This window comes from Triticum aestivum, chromosome 6B (assembly GCF_018294505.1).
Source record: "Triticum aestivum cultivar Chinese Spring chromosome 6B, IWGSC CS RefSeq v2.1, whole genome shotgun sequence".
NCBI classification, from domain to species: Eukaryota; Viridiplantae; Streptophyta; class Magnoliopsida; order Poales; family Poaceae; genus Triticum; species Triticum aestivum.
This window is the reverse complement of record NC_057810.1, coordinates 139,801,252-139,816,906: the sequence shown is the minus strand read 5'-3', so window position 1 is coordinate 139,816,906 and position 15,655 is coordinate 139,801,252. Positions and strand designations below refer to the sequence as shown.

Genomic DNA, 15,655 nt, shown 5'->3' with positions numbered 1-15,655 from the left:
CCAAAATTGCACTTATCTTCCAAACCTCTAGTCCAAATGAGTTAGGATATTCCCAAATCAGTGTTAGATATGTTTATGGTTTACTAGATTTTTCATATTTTTTAAAATTGTTGAATTTTGATCCAAAATTTGAATGAAACAACTAAAACCTCCAATCTCTACCAAATCATTAGTCCAAGTGAGTTGCATTTTGCCCAAAATAGTACTAGATACATGCTTGATTTACTTTTTATTCTTTTTTAAAATGTAAAATTTGGAGTCAAAAATAATAATTAAGTGTGCCAATTGAAGCTGCGAGCGGAAGTCCTCGGTTTGACATGTTGTCTGTTGTGTGATTTATTTTGGGTCGCGCTAACTGCCACACGTGTGGCAGGAAGGAAGACGCACCACACGTCTCTAATGTAAACAGATTGTCATGTCATCGCATGCATGCATGCATGAATCTTTTTGAATTTTCAGTTTTTAAAATGTTTTATCTCTTAAAATAAAAATCCGATTGAAAATCCGTTTTCACCATTAAATCCCTCGCGATGAGATCTTCGAAACTAGATCCCATGTTGATATTTTTGATGAAATTTTTTTGGATTAAAAGTTGCCATGTCTATTGCATATGAATTGCCATGATGTTTACACTGAAGTTGCCATGATATGTTTCAGCTATTTTCTTCTACATTTAAAAGTAAATTTTGACATTTATAAAACGGGGAATTAAGAAACTAGACTTGCCATGAACCATAAACTAAAATTGTCATGATACATGCACGTAAAATTGCCATGGTTCATACAAAAAATAATTTTCATGGTCAAAGTACTGGAGTTGCCATTATCAAAATAGTAAAATTGCCATGATCTATAAACTAAAATTGCCACATGGCAACTTTAGTTTAAGCCCTATGGCAACTGCAGTGTAAACATCGTGGCAACTTCTGGCAAAAAAAAAATTCATCAAAACATATCAACATGGGGTCTAGTTTTGAAGATCTCGTCGAGACGGATTTAATGGTGAAAACGGATTTTTAGTTCGCTTTTTTATTTAGGAGATAGAACATTTTTAAGCCGAAAACCAAAAAAAATTCTGCTGATGTCATCTATTCATACGTGGCAAAATGAGTGGTGATAGAGGCGTGTGGGCGATGTGCAAACGCCCACACATGTGGGCGTTAACATTTCCGTTTATTTTTTGCCACGCATGCACTTACAAGTGAGACTCACCCGTCAGAAAATCACACCAATGTACATACCTAGATGCAACGAATCACACCAATGTACATAAATGTTGAATTAGACCTAGATGCGACGAATCACACGAATATAAGGTTTTCCCTAGTAGTGCCATAGTGTGCAAAATCGGCACCAATAGTTGGTGGTTTCTGCAATTTCTTTGGTCTCGGTTGCCAACAACCCCGATTTGGGATTATTATTTTACAAAATTATTCGGAAAAAAATTCTAGTGCTCTTTATAAACAAGAAACCATATAAAGTTACTATTCAAACTTTTTGTACTCACAATTTTGTAGTTGTTCTGATAATTATATCAATGAAATACAATGGTTGGCAGAAGAATGTAGTGGTTTTGATATTTATCATGTAAGGCGGGAGGCAATATAGCAGCTCACAAAGTGACGCGAAACTTTGGGTCTCGGGTGCCAATGCATCCGAATTGAAAAAGATAATTTCAAAAATTGTAAAAGAAGTCAAAAAGTCCTATAACGTTTTGAAATCAAACATGATCATGTGTTACACGCGTGTGAAAAGTTTCGTGAATGGATAACTTTTGTGGTATTGTGGGCGAAAAAAACCAAAATCGACACTATATGAAAGTTACTGTTCACACTTTTTGAACTCGGTTTTATTTTCTTGGCCCGGGAGTTGGTCGAAGCTATTCCTTTGTGGAACTTTTACTAACACCTGATAATGTATGGTCCCAAAAAGTTCTTGGCATTTTTTACTCTTTTCTGCAGTTTCAAAATATGTTTTTTTTAAATTCAGCTCCATTGAGACTCGAGACCCACCTGGTATTTCGTCGGCTCACAAAGTTGCTAAATTTGCTTCTGAATCAAATCCGGAGTGTGCCCGCCCGGTACATCAGGCGCCGGATAACAACCTGATGTGTACGTAGTACTGCTAGACAAGCGACTGTAATCCTGTTATCAGTTAACGAAGCTCTTGTTTGAATCGCAAACATGCAATAAAAATACAACGACGCCTCATCAAACGGCTTGGAAGCAACCAGCTTGATGGCCAGTAAACAACTGACACCTCCGCCTGCAACGATCCGCGTGGGACATGCATGTGTTCATCCCATCCGAGAATGCATGCAGTGGAGTAATTCAAAAGTTTGAATTCCCGAGCCAGTGAACCAAACTGATCATCAGTAAAATAAATGTCTGAAGCTCTGCGCTGGGAGCCCACGAGGTGATCGGTACGGAGCGCATCACGAGGCGCTGTTGATTAGTGGCGGACGCATTATACTAGTCTGACGAGCACGTTAGCCTGGATCTGGCCCTCGCTAACCTAATTTAATCACCTCCCGTTGGCTGTTGCATTGCAAAATTAGTTGATACCGGCAGTACCCCAGGACTGTTTGGTTTGAAACGGTAGGTGAGAAGAGCCCAACGGTGTGGTCGGTGGCTGATCACTGGGTTGGACTTGCTGGTAACTTCTTTTTTGTTTTTTTGACACGATGCAGGTCTTTTTGTTGATGGTGGGAAAGGGAGAGGCTCCATCGGAGATCTGCGCTTTCAAGAGTTCCATGCATGCATGTGTTGCTTAGGTGGCCAGCAATCAATCAAATTTTGGTCTAGGACCGGCGTCAGCCAGAGCATGTATGTATGTAGCGTACGTGCTTCGGGGTGTGCATGATTGTCGATCGATTGTCATTTGCTTTGCTTAATTGGTACTAGTGGCGGAGCTAGCGAGGGATTGTTGAGGGGGCAAATAGCGAAATATAATTTTCTGGACGGGCGAAATACTATATTTCTTCTAACTTGTGTCATCCAAAACAGTGTTTCTTCACAAAATATCCATTGGCTGGGGGGGGGGGGGGGGGGGGGGGGGGGCATCGCCCCTGCAGCTCAACACATAGCACCGCTGCATGTTGGTGGCCGGCCGTGGAATGCAGGTGTAAGCACTCTAGGTTTATTGAGCTAAATTAGTACTGGTAACGCATGTGGTGTGATCACTGGTGACTGAGTTAAACTAATGGCTAACAAACCCCATTTGAAACGCTGGAATTTACTCGTTGGGACGATTCTTGGCGCCAACCTGGCCCGTCGACTCGCGTGTAAAATGCCTGGATCACGGCGTAGCCCCGAGACGTTTGCTGTGAAGCTCTTCTAAATGAATTTATATAGGTCGAATCGTCCGGCGAAAAATCACTGGCATCATGAATTCGAACTTGGCCATCGCATGGCCCATCTGCAATCTATCTATCCCCATGCGAAAGAAAAATGGAAAGGAGGGTGAAGGAAAATCCGCGGAGCCCCACACGTTGAAACGCCACTCACCTTTCCTTCCTCGCCGACGGACCGACGCCGCGCCAGCCAGCCGTCGTCCACGAGCCGCGTCGTCGCAGCATCATACATAGCGCTGCTCTCCCGTTCGTCCCATGTGACCCCTCCCTCTCGCCCCATGTGACCCGCCCTGAATGCCACTGCCCTCACACCTCATCACCACGCTCCCCTCCCCCACTTGATCTCTCCGTGATCCCGACTTCCCTCAGCCTCAGCTCTCCCCCTCCCTCCCTCGCACTCCTCCCTTGCTTGCATCCAGCTACATTCTCCATTCTTCCTAGATCACAGCTCAACGCAACCATGATCCGGCGCGGCATGCCGCCGCTGCTCGCGCTCCTGCTTGTCACCGCGGTCACCGCAGCGAGCGCGCAGCAGGAGGGCAACGTGCCGGAGCAGTACGCGGCGTCGCTCGCCACCCGCTTCGACGCGCCGGCGAGCTGGCCGTTCCCGAACCCGCGCCTGCGGGCCGCCTACGCGGCCCTCCAGGCCTGGAAGCAGACGGCCATCTTCTCCGACCCGGCCAACTTCACCGCCAACTGGCTCGGCCCCGACGTCTGCCGCTACAACGGCGTCTACTGCGCGCCCGCCCCGTCTGCCTACGGCGCGGTGACCGTCGCCGGGATCGACCTCAACCACGCCGACATCGCCGGCTACCTGCCCGCCTCCCTCCCGCTGGGGCTCCCGGACCTGGCGCTGCTCCACCTCAACTCCAACCGCTTCTGCGGGGTGGTGCCCGACACCTTCCGCCGCCTGCGCCTGCTCCACGAGCTCGACCTCAGCAACAACCGCTTCGTCGGCGCCTTCCCGGAGGTGGTGCTCGCGCTGCCGTCCTTGAAGTACCTCGACCTCCGGTTCAACGACTTCGAGGGCACCATCCCGTCCGCGCTCTTCGACCGCCCGCTCGACGCCATCTTCCTCAACTCCAACCGCCTGCGGAACCCCATCCCCGCCAACCTCGGCAACTCGCCGGCCTCCGTCGTCGTGCTCGCGCACAACCGGCTCGGCGGATGCATCCCGCCCTCCATCGGGAAGATGGCGGAGACGCTCAACGAGATCGTGCTCATCGACGACCTGCTCACCGGCTGCGTCCCGCCGCAGGTCGGCCTGCTCAAGAAGGTGACGGTGTTCGACGTCAGCGGCAACCGGCTCCAGGGGGCCCTCCCCGCGGCCATTGGCGGGATGGCGGCCGTCGAGGAGCTCGACGTCGCCGGGAACCTCTTCGAGGGCGCCGTGCCGGCCGCCGTCTGCGGCCTCGCCGGGCTCAAGAACTTCACCTACACCGACAACTTCATCACCTCGCGCCCCGGCTGCGCGCAGGCCACCGCCGACGGCGCGTGGAACTGCATCCCCGGCGCGCCCGCGCAGCGGCCGCCGGCGCAGTGCGCCGCCGCGGCCTCCCACCCGTTCGACTGCAGTAAGGCGCAATGCCAGTTCCCGGCGTACTCTCCTGCTACTCCCATGCCCGGTGGTGGCAAACCTTCCAGCCCGTCCTACCCGTCGCCGTCGTCCCACTCGCCTCCCAAGGGCTCCGGCACGCCGGCATACCCGTCGCCGCATCAGGGATCCACCACCCCGTCCTACCCGTCGCCACCGTCAAGCTCCACTACCCCGTCATACCACTCGCCACCCCAGGGATCCACCACGCCATCGCCACCAGGCTCAACCACGCCGTCGTACCCGACGCCGCCGTCCAGCTCCAGCACCCCGTCATACCACTCGCCACCTCAGGGATCCACCACGCCATCTCCACCCGGCTCAACCACGCCGTCGTACCCGACGCCTCCGTCGAGCTCCAGCACCCCGTCGTACCACTCGCCACCCCAGGGATCCACCACGCCATCGCCTCCAGGCTCAACCACACCGTCGTACCCGACGCCGCCGTCCAGCTCCAGCACCCCGTCATCCCACTCGCCGCCGCAGAGCACGCCGGGAACTCCGTCGTACCCGTCTCCTTCGTCAGGAACCCCGACGCCAGTAGGAGGCCACGCGCCGCCTCCGCCGACCTCAGCCCACATGCCAGACGGGCGGTTCGCGCCTCCCCCGGGCTCGTACGGCCCCAACCCATCGACGCCCCCGTCGTCGTCCACACCGCCCTCCGGCTCGACGCCACCTTCCTCCGGCAGCCAACAGCCGCCGTCCGGCCAGCACACGCCGTCGCCGCCAACAGAGTACCCCGGCTACGCGCTGCCTCCCCACTCGTCGGGGACCCCAGGCACCACGCCTCCATCGCAGACACACCCAGGCACCCCGTCCTCGCCGTCGGGGTCAACAACGCCGTCGTCCCCCGAGCACTGCGCGCCGCCGTCCCAGGGCGGCAGCACCGGACACCCGTCGCCGACGCCGGCCGGCGCGAATCCGCCGTTCCCGCCGGTGTACGGCATGGCATACGGGTCGCCGCCGCCGCCAATGAAGCCGTACAACTAATTCCTCCTGATCCATCGCCGGAGCAGCCGCCCACCGCCGCCAGTATAATACCTCATCTCGCGCTCTGCCATTACCCGTAGTATTTTTTTTTTCACCTTGGATTTTTTTTTTCATCTCTTCTTCTTTCTTCTTAATTTGTTGCCAGTATTTGATCCACGATCTACAGAGATTGGATGGAGTTAAAAAGAGGCCCTCCTATGTATTCTTTCTGCCCTGGATGCCCGGATTTATTAAATTAATTTGGATGTGTAATCTTTGAGCCTACACAAGATAATGAGTTGCACCTTCTACTGCAGTAAAACATCTCGATGTCCCTGATGCATACACGAACATGATCAAATGTGCAATTGGTTGAGTTTCTCAACAAAGAAAAGTAAATCTACTCCTCCCAGCTCTGAACACGGGTTACATACTGGTAGTGGTAGGGGAGGCGCAAAACGCAGCTGCCAAAAAGGCTTGGGCATCAATTGCTCTTTCTTCTTCCTCTTTCAGATCAACATTTTCCCGGCGCGAAAGAGGAATGAGATCAAGATGAAAATGCGGCGTTTTGGGGGAGCAGGCGCAGGTGCGGGGCGCACACGGGTTGGTCCCTCCCTCCCCCAGAACTGCTGCACATGAAAAGGCCATGCCATTTTCCCGGCTCACGCCAGCTGCGCGCATCCACCACCTTGTTGTTGTGCTTGTCGTGGGGGAGGGGGAAGAGGACGAGGGCGACGTACATGCATGCATGGGCATTTCGATCATGGGGGGCCCCTGCACCTGCCCGGCCATCACGCATGGGTGCACGGCAATGGCCATTGGCCATTGGCAACGCGCCAAGGGCAAAGCAGCCAGGGCAGGGGCAAGTCGTGTCGCTGTCGGTGCCGATCCATCCATGGAGACAGACAAGGGGACTGAGCGAGCGAGCGCTCACTGTGAATGGCGAGGAAGTGGCCGGTGGGTACTGGCCTGCTGGCTGCTGGGCATCATCGTGGGGCGGCCGCAGATCCAAGATAAAATAACACTGTTCCTGAAATTTTAGTAGTAGTACGGACCTCTTGTAAACAGGCAGTAATCATGTGTTTTCAGATAAGATTCGGAAAGAAAATGTGTAGTACTCAGATGGGTGTAAAGAAACAAATGTCGACCGGAGCAGATTACACATTTGGTCATGTACGTGCCATTTGCTAAAAATGCTACTCGTAGTAAAGAAGGCAGGCAGTGACCACTGACCAGCATGTTGAGCCAGTATTGGTTTGGGGCCTTGGGTCAACCGGGTCTGCCTCAACAACTACAGTTGACCTGCCCTTGCTCTCATGATCTGATCTGGTGATCCCCTATCGACGACCACTGAAGTTCCGAACAAGTGTACGGGGCACCCGCACATTGATCTTTTGAAGCAAATGGTGGCAAGAAAACGAGTGTGCGGCATCGACATGTGTGCTCGGTAAACCAAACACGTGGTACTCCTACGGACAGTCAAACAAGAAACGAAGAAACGAAGAGGAGACCTAAGATTTATCTTTTCTTTTCTGCTGAGGGAAATATAGTGCAGTGGTACTCCTACGGACAGGCAGTGTGAAATGGTTCTAAAAAGGAGACGGTGTGAAATGTCATGACGCAATAATAGAGGAGCGGTGATGGTGGTGGCGCAGGAGTGTGCAGATGCTGTCCGGCCCTGGATGCGCTGGTGCTTGTTATTGTGTGTGCAGCAGGTGAAGGGGTTCTGCGTGTGTGTGAAGAACCATTTGAACCCCGGAGAAATTAGGGAAGCGGAGCACTCGGTGGGAGCAGAGCAGAGGGACGGTGTGTCCCAGGTCGCGTGCAATTCAAAAAATCCGGTGATGTCACCGGAACGTCAAGCTGACCCCGTGCGTGCAGCCCGGCGGCCCAGCCCACGCAAGCAGGCCTGGCGGGCCCACCTGTCAGTGATCATGAACGAGCGTCTCCTTATCGCAAGCCTCTCAATTCTTATTGCTTCTAAAAAAAACCTAAAAAAATCAGTTAATTAGTTTAGTAACTGTCCAAAAATCAGTTAAAAATAATTACTCAGGACAAAGCTTCGTTAATTACACCAAACTGAAGCCAGTAACAAACCTCTATCTACCGAAGAGCATGGCCGTGCCGCTCCACGTACCTGGAGAAGCCATGGCCATGGTACTAGTACAAGAAATTGACTTCCGTGATCAGCTACGGCCGGTTGGCCCCGCAGAGGACGTTGGCGGCCTGGCGGGCAAAGTAGGTGAGAATGATGTCGGCGCCCGCGCGCCGGAGGCACAGCAGCGACTCCATCATCACCTTCTCCTCGTCCACCATCTTCAGCACGCCGCCGGCCTTGATCATCGAGTACTCACCCGACACCTGAACACAGCAAGCCTGATGCGGTTACAAACAACGCGTCGAAATAAGTGGCATTGATCTGTTTGACAGATTACTAGTACATCTCATATGATCACATCAAGCAGGCGATACGCATTGGAGGACGTGCAAAACAGATTCAAGGGGATTCTCCGGAGCATCCATATTGGAGATCAGTTTCAGGGTGGTGTTATAGACAGGGACAGGGTTCAAGGGAAGGCCAGAAGCTATTTCTGAGAAAACCATCTCGAAAATGCCTGCTTTGCTTATTGCTAAAGATCATTTGGCCTACACATCAACCTAAATCTGCTTCTGGGTAAAGAGAGAATAACAAGACGAATCTAGGTGGCACTATGCAGTACATGTCACCCTGAAAATGGCTTCATCGACAACATTGTACTTGACGCTAGCAAAATAGTTTCTGCTTTCAGGTGAAATATCGAAGATACAGTTGCAGGTAAAAAAGCTTGTAGAAGAATTAAGTTAAGTCAATCCAAAAAGGAAAGGAGGTTCATGGCCAAGGGAAAAGATGTTAGAATCAGAGTTATTTTGGAATGCATCAGTTGTGCTCAAAAAGGTGCCAATGAGGAATTGACGCAGATTTCTAGATGTAGTACTCAAAATAATCGCCACAATACACCCGGTCTAGTACGAACAGAGTTAAGGGAACATGCAAGCAATAATCCTTTTGAAATCATTTGAGAGCTGGCAAATTGACCTGGTATGCAGCAATCGGCAAGGCTGAATTATCCCGTAGGAGTCGGATAATATCCAGGTATGGTAATCCGGGTTTCACCTGACAATTGATAACATAGCTTTTAGTACATGACACAGGCAATGAAGCAAAGAAAGACCTTGATAATCTGGCGCTCTGTGTACACAGTAACAGAATTACCAGAAGAATATCTGCCCCTTCTGCCTCATCTGCTGCAGTTTCTATAAGGGCTTCTCTGTAATTTGCTGGGTTCATCTGATAACTTAAGAATCGAGAGAGGCGCACAAGTGCACTTAGATACGAAGATTTTAAATTGTACACTGGATGAAACGACAAGTTTTGCTGCTAGATACATACGTCTTCTTGTCTCCAAATCGTGGATTTGAATCCAAAGCTTCACGGAATGGACCATAAAACGAACTAGCATACCTGCAATAACATATCACATACATCATACATGCCATCCCACTTGCATTTCACAATGCAGGAGAGAAGGCAATTATCAAATAATAAGATGACAATAGGTTCTATTTCAGGATAGATGTGTACTTTGCAGTGTAGGACATGATGGAGACATCATTGAAACCCTCTGCATCTAGTGCAGCCCGAATTGCTCCAACACGACCATCCATCATGTCACTAGGACTGACAACATCAGCACCAGCTCGAGCCTATTTAGCAACAGCAACATTTCCTATAAAATATGTATTTAAAGATATACTAAGCCATGACTACAAGGTGGATCCAAGAAAAGGAACCTGGGAAACTGCCTGCTTGCACAGCTGATGCACTGTTTCATCGTTCATGATGACTCCTACAATGGAATAAAACATAAAAGGCCCAAAATTAGGTGGAACCATGGCTATTAATAAACACAATTTCTGCAAATGCACATTTGCTGGTACGAAATACTAAAATGGAATGCACATTTAAGTGACTCAGCATGCAAACATATTCCTTGTGGAATTTAACGTCCTCATCTCATACACAAACAGGGGAAACCTAACAGCTTCTTTCTCTTTAAATCTACAATGTCAGAAGCAACAGATTGATGTTCTGTTCCTTTCATTTGTATACAAACAGCATCATGGCCAGTTGAATTTTGATGGAACTCATATATACGCCACAGAACTCCATCAAAGCTGCTTGATTTAGAACATATAAATCAATATCAGTCCCACAAACTACGATTAAATCGTAAAACGGCAGTCTCCAATAACATCGTCCGACACAATCCAAAAGTAGAAATCAGTTGTGACCCACATAATGAACAGGGACTCTGTGATAGCACAATTCAAGCATGATCGAAGGGACTCATATGCCTGCAAAGCCTATACAACACTGTTTTTCTAAATCAGGTATATTTGTTAGTCTGGAAAGAACTTGATAATGAAGTTTGGTTTAATCTGTAACACTACAGCAATAGCAGTATTAAGCCATAACCGTTACCTTAATATACTAGATTTTTGGCACATGCCAAATTAAATTCTCAGGATATCACATCGAAGCAATGGATGGAAGTAAACTACAAACATTATCTCTCTGGAAGCAAATGTGTAAGGAATAAATTCTAACCATCTTCCCTCACAATGCCATCATGACCATCAGAAGAATAAGGATCCAAAGCAACATCAGTGTAGATAACCTAAAGCAAACATGTTAGCATTTAGCATAAGTGATGTAATGCAGCAATGATTATCAAACGAAACACATGACTCACAATGTCAGGGTACTTATCCTTGAGCAGACGGATTGTTCGGGGCACTAAACCATTATCATTGTATGCCTCATCTCCCGTTTGCGTCTGATTGACAAAGAAGGCCTATGTTATTCCATATGGCCAATGCAACTCAATTGGGCGGAAAAAAAAGCTTATGATTCTGGCAACACCTTTAATCCATCAGGAACCTTTGGAAATAGCACAAAGCTGTTAACACCAACATCGCGTGACTTGTAAACCTGTTAAAAATAGCAGCTCAACAAAACTGTTCTCTTCAGTCACAAATTTGCCTGAAGATAGATGTGGCTAACTAAGACTAGAACAAGAGGATATGACAATAGTTGCTAATTTTCCAGCGCATTATTAACTATCGTCGTAAACTCGTAATATGGATATACATGCGCTGTTTCTAGTATGGTGATATTGAAGTTATATGGACAGCAATGTCCTTACTACAGAAAATCACCTAATGTATGATAATTCAGGCATAGCTCCAATGGCACCGAATCATGTAAACTGCGGTAAGCTCGGTACCTCTTCCAGAAGCCCATGCCTCCATCCAAGCCTGAAGCACCCAGGCATAGCTCCAATGGGAGTGTCTTCTTCACCTGCACATCAGTACCAAAATGCCAATCAACCAAACTGTACCCACCAATCTCAGTTACGTGCTTGCACCAACCATGTTTCAGTATCCCAATCACCAACCTTCGTGGATGAACAGAGGGAGGACGAGGTTCGCGGGGGTAATGCTAGTCTCCTGGAACGCTGCCCGGAGCGCCGGCGACCTCCGGTTCCGGCGAGGGCGCTTCGCCATGTCCTGCACACACACATCAAACAAACACCCACATGGCCACAATTCAGCACAGCAATTGGAACTTGGGCAAATGCCGGGATGAGAAGGGGTGTCACGTACGAGGGGCCTGATCTCCGGGGTGCCGCTGGGCGGCTGCGGCCTGGTCGGCGGCGGCGCGGCGGGGAATTTCCCGGCGACGGCGTCCGCCTCGCACTCCTCGATGGTCCGCCCCGACCGGGCCTGGACGGCCGCCGCGGCGCCGTCCCGCTCGGCGCTGCCCCTCGCGGCCACGGGCCTGGCTCTCGGGACGGGCCGCAGCGAGGATGTCCTCCGAGAGTGCTGCACATTGGCGCCGACGGCGACGGCGGGGGTGAAGGCCACGGTGGAGGCCATGGCGGTTGAGCCGTAGGGAGTTGGCGAGAAGCGGAGAATCGAAGAGTGGATGTGGATGGATGATGGCGCTCACCAGAGAGGGTAGAGACTTCTTGTGCTGCTTTTTTTTCTCCGGAAACGTTAACGCTCACACGTGTGGGCGTTCATCATCTCGACCACACGCATCGATCACCGTCCAGTACTTTATGCACGAATCTTAGCATAATCTGATCGATTTTCTGTGTCACGTAGGGCAAGACGCGTGTGTGGTCTGTAACACAGTTCGTCCGCACGTTGGTTGCCCTCCCGCGGTCAGCGGTTGCCACTCGGGGGCGTGCGGTGGAACTGCTATGCGCCCGCACGCCATGCGCCGACCGTGGTTGACGTCAAACACGTCGCGCACTTCGCCCCCCTCCCCCCCACAGTTCCATTTACTCATGCCCGCAGTTACTCACACAACCCACTTCGCATTTCAAACCATTGGGGGAGAAGACGAGGGGAGAAGGCGACGGCGGAGGCGGAAGAGTCGACGGTGTTCGCGCCCGTCGGTGGTGCTCGTCGGACCGGAGCGGCTTCGCCGGAGCGCCTGCAGATTGAAGGTAATGCTCGCTCCTACTCTCACAATCCTTGCCTGCATTTTCCCCTTCCCTCCCTGTTCAATGCTTCGCTCGAGATTCGTAGAGATTCAGGCGATTTGACGATGCGTCGGTGTTCCCGCCGGCGGCGGAGTCCTGTGCTTGCCGTTTTCGGTGGCACTGGGCAGTTTCGTCGCCGCCGCGGCGGCTGTCTTGCCGGTGTGGTTTTGCCTGTCCGGAGACACACACTGGTTGTGTCTTAGGATTGGGTCGTTGTTTTTCGGTCTGTTAGTTGCGCATTGCTTCGAATTGGTATTTGTGGTCAGTTCGGGGAGAATTTTGAGGTTGAATTTCAAGTCATATAGTTGCCATTGAACCCTAGATCTAGTTTAGTTGTTTTTGAAACTGCAGTATGAAGGCAAACGTGGTAGCTTGAGTAACTATGACTGTATAGCAACTAACTTCCTGAATGACTGTGATAGTTGCCACAAACATGCTTTTCCATGCAGCAACTAATTTATTGAATGACTGTGATAGTTGCCACAAACATGTTTTCCCATGCGGCAACTAATTTATTGAATGACTGTGATAGTTGACACGAACATGCTTTTCCATGTGGCAACTCATTTCCTGAATTACTGTGATAGTATCCACAAACATGCTTCTCATTGTGGCAACTATTTTTTCTGAATGATTGTGATAGTTGCCATACTGTATGAATGGTAAAGTGTAGTTAATCGGTAGTCACTGCAGTTTCAGCAACCAATTGCACTGGATGGCAACTAATCTGCACATCAGCTGTGTTTGTTGCCACATGGATAGTATATTCTTGTGGTAAATAGAATGTGAACACACCGTGTCTGTTGCCATATTGTAGACAGGATAATGTGGTAAATTGGCTGCATAACATGGCAACTAATTTGCAAATCAATTGTGTCAGATGCCATACATATGCTTTCCATGTGGCAAGTATTTTGTCTGACCACAGCATGTCTGTTGCCATGTTATAATCAGTATAATGTGGCAAATTCATTGTACGGCAGACGCAATTTTCGTGTTTTGCCATGATGACTTGCGATATCTGAACACATTGTGGCAATTTTCTGGTTCTTCATTAGATGTTTTTCATCGCTTTTCTGTATTATGTGTTGCATTTTAACATGGCAATTTCAACCTAGCACATTTTTGCCGCTGAACACATGGCAATTTCATTGGTGTATTTAGGACAGGGTGTGAGCTGCCACATCTTAGGTTTTGTGCAGTGGAGGATTTTGTGACTTTCAATAAATACTATCTTGTGCTAACATGGCAACTTTAACATTTTGTTTTCAAGTGCATTTATGATCAGTACACTTTTTTAAAATGTAACCAATGTGCTTAATTACCACATTTATGTTTTCGACAATCATAGGGGGGGGGGTGCGTGTTCATGTGATATTTTGCATTCACTAGTTGACATTTTCTGTTATGTGGCAACTGCTTACTTCCTGCATTCCGTTTTCATTTTCCACCGTGACAATTTGATCTGTTCCTACCTCAGCAGAATGGCTCGCGTTCATCATCAAAATGATGATGATGATTTCATGGATCCACCACAACAGAATCGGGCAGCTGGACGAAGAAAGAGGGCGATGAGGTAACTGTCCACACACCCCTTCTCCTCGTGCATATGTTATTGGTTGCCACCTCGAGCTTTGCAGTTGTCTGTCATGAAGTAAAATTTCATGACAGTGCAAAACATGGCAACAACTGATCACTTTTTGTCTGTTTTTTGCAGAAGAAGAAACGTATTCGCAACAGAGCCTCCCAAGAACGACTGACTACATTGACTGACAGATTTACCAACGATCAGAAGGGAGCTACCGCTGGGATGGGTATGCAGGCTCTGATGAATGTCCGGTGCACGAATCTTGTCAACCCTGTATGCGACTGGCTTGGTGAGATTTACGACCCCGCCTCCAGTGAATTTGTGATTTCGGACGTGGAAGACTACCATTGAATGAGGAATCCGTGTTCTGCACTTTGGGTGTGCCTCGTGAACAGATCAAAGTCCCGTACGAGGTCAATAATGAGATCGAGGAAGCGCTATTCCCCCGTTTGTTTCTTGGGTTGGAATCCATGCCGGACACGTCTGTACTGGCAGATTCGCTGCAGGCCATGACAACCCATGGAGATGTTTTTAAGATGAAGCTTCTCATGTACCTCATCTCAGCTGTTTTCGCACTGACCACTTCTCTTCGCCCAAGCAACAAATGCTTCCCCATCCTGGTGAATGATCCATCTTTACTACTTTATTTTCCTTCAATCTTTTGGCTCTGATGTCATGTGTAAAGCTAGTCACTGCCAGTGTTTTTTGATGTTTTTTTCCATTCGATTTCTGATGCGGCAACTCATTGTTCTGAAATTTTGTGCGGTGCAGGCAAAACTGAAAGATGTGAAGAACATGAATTGGTGTAAGTTTACAGCCGACTTCCTGCACGATGCATTCTCAAGCAAGATGTACCAAAAGGGTTGTTGACTGCATTTAATGATATTTTTTTACCAGTCTTTTCTATGAACACTCTTTTTTAACACCCTTTTATTCTTGCATGGCAACCTAATCATAACAAGATGGCAACTGCCATAATGACAATATGGCAACTGGCATAATGACAATATGGCAACTGCCATCACTTTATGATGGCAACTGTCATCATACTATGATGGCAACTGCCATCATGACAATATGGCAACAGCTATCACACTACGATGACAACTAGCGCATACAGATGGCAACTTTTTCTTTTTCTCTTTTTCATGCACTTCAACTTGATTATCATGGGAACATAGATTATCCTATTTTTTCCGCAAAGTACCATGACGGCAACTGATATTTCTTTCTTTTTAAAATTGTTGTACATCAGCTCATGTACGTCGACTGTCTTGATCTGTCCACCATGGATTTCACTAGGACAGGAGGCCCATCGCCTACGCACAAGTTTGCTGTTTCTACATGGACTATCAACGCTGTCAAGGTTGTGCTTGCTGTAGATAGGGTAACTGATACCAAATATGGAAAACTGCAAGTTAGTTCTGGTTTCTTTCTCTACACGGCATGCTTACAAATTTGGCATGCGGCAACCGTCTGTGGTTCACAAGAGATGACTACCTTTGTTAGCCATGGTTGTCTACGCATGGTATCCATGTCTCACTCCACATGGCAACTCT

At 48.9% G+C, this 15,655-nt stretch overlaps 2 protein-coding genes across 4 annotated transcripts; one reads left to right on the top strand and one right to left on the bottom strand.

The window, feature by feature from the left end:
- Positions 1–3,582: 3,582 nt before the first annotated feature.
- On the top strand, positions 3,583–6,202 carry LOC123136199 (leucine-rich repeat extensin-like protein 7). Its single transcript, XM_044555519.1, has one exon. It carries the CDS (start codon positions 3,813–3,815, stop codon positions 5,934–5,936), a length of 2,124 nt encoding a protein of 707 aa, XP_044411454.1. The 5' UTR covers positions 3,583–3,812; the 3' UTR covers positions 5,937–6,202.
- A 1,642-nt stretch (positions 6,203–7,844) lies between these two features.
- Positions 7,845–11,968, bottom strand: LOC123136200 (delta-aminolevulinic acid dehydratase, chloroplastic). Of its 3 annotated transcripts, none has more exons than XR_006466665.1 (13): positions 11,622–11,968; positions 11,414–11,525; positions 11,243–11,316; positions 10,879–10,947; positions 10,709–10,792; positions 10,564–10,633; positions 9,747–9,802; positions 9,538–9,659; positions 9,346–9,417; positions 9,169–9,250; positions 8,992–9,069; positions 8,013–8,276; positions 7,845–7,906 (listed from the first exon to the last, which is right to left on the bottom strand). XR_006466665.1 is itself a non-coding variant. In XM_044555520.1 (12 exons), exons 1-12 carry the CDS (start codon positions 11,892–11,894, stop codon positions 8,106–8,108), a joined length of 1,263 nt encoding a protein of 420 aa, XP_044411455.1. In that variant the 5' UTR covers positions 11,895–11,968; the 3' UTR covers positions 7,924–8,105. The 3 variants fall into 3 exon arrangements, 1 of the variants encoding a protein (XP_044411455.1); XR_006466666.1 differs by having other exon boundaries at positions 8,053–8,276; XM_044555520.1 differs by lacking the exon at positions 7,845–7,906 and having other exon boundaries at positions 7,924–8,276.
- Between the last annotated feature and the right edge of the window lie 3,687 nt (positions 11,969–15,655).

What these genes read in the sequence shown, in the direction of transcription:
- LOC123136200 (XM_044555520.1), bottom strand. Translation starts at nt 11,894, where the DNA reads ATGGCCTCCACCGTGGCCTTCACCCCCGCCGTCGCCGTCGGCGCCAAT. An exon ending in AGGATAAGTACCCTGACATT is followed by an intron (nt 10,634 to 10,708) that starts GTGAGTCATGTG and finishes TGTTTGCTTTAG; the next exon opens with GTTATCTACACTGATGTTGC. An exon ending in AAGGGGCAGATATTCTTCTG is followed by an intron (nt 9,070 to 9,168) that starts GTAATTCTGTTA and finishes ATCAATTGTCAG; the next exon opens with GTGAAACCCGGATTACCATA.
- LOC123136199 (XM_044555519.1), top strand. Translation starts at nt 3,813, where the DNA reads ATGATCCGGCGCGGCATGCCGCCGCTGCTCGCGCTCCTGCTTGTCACC.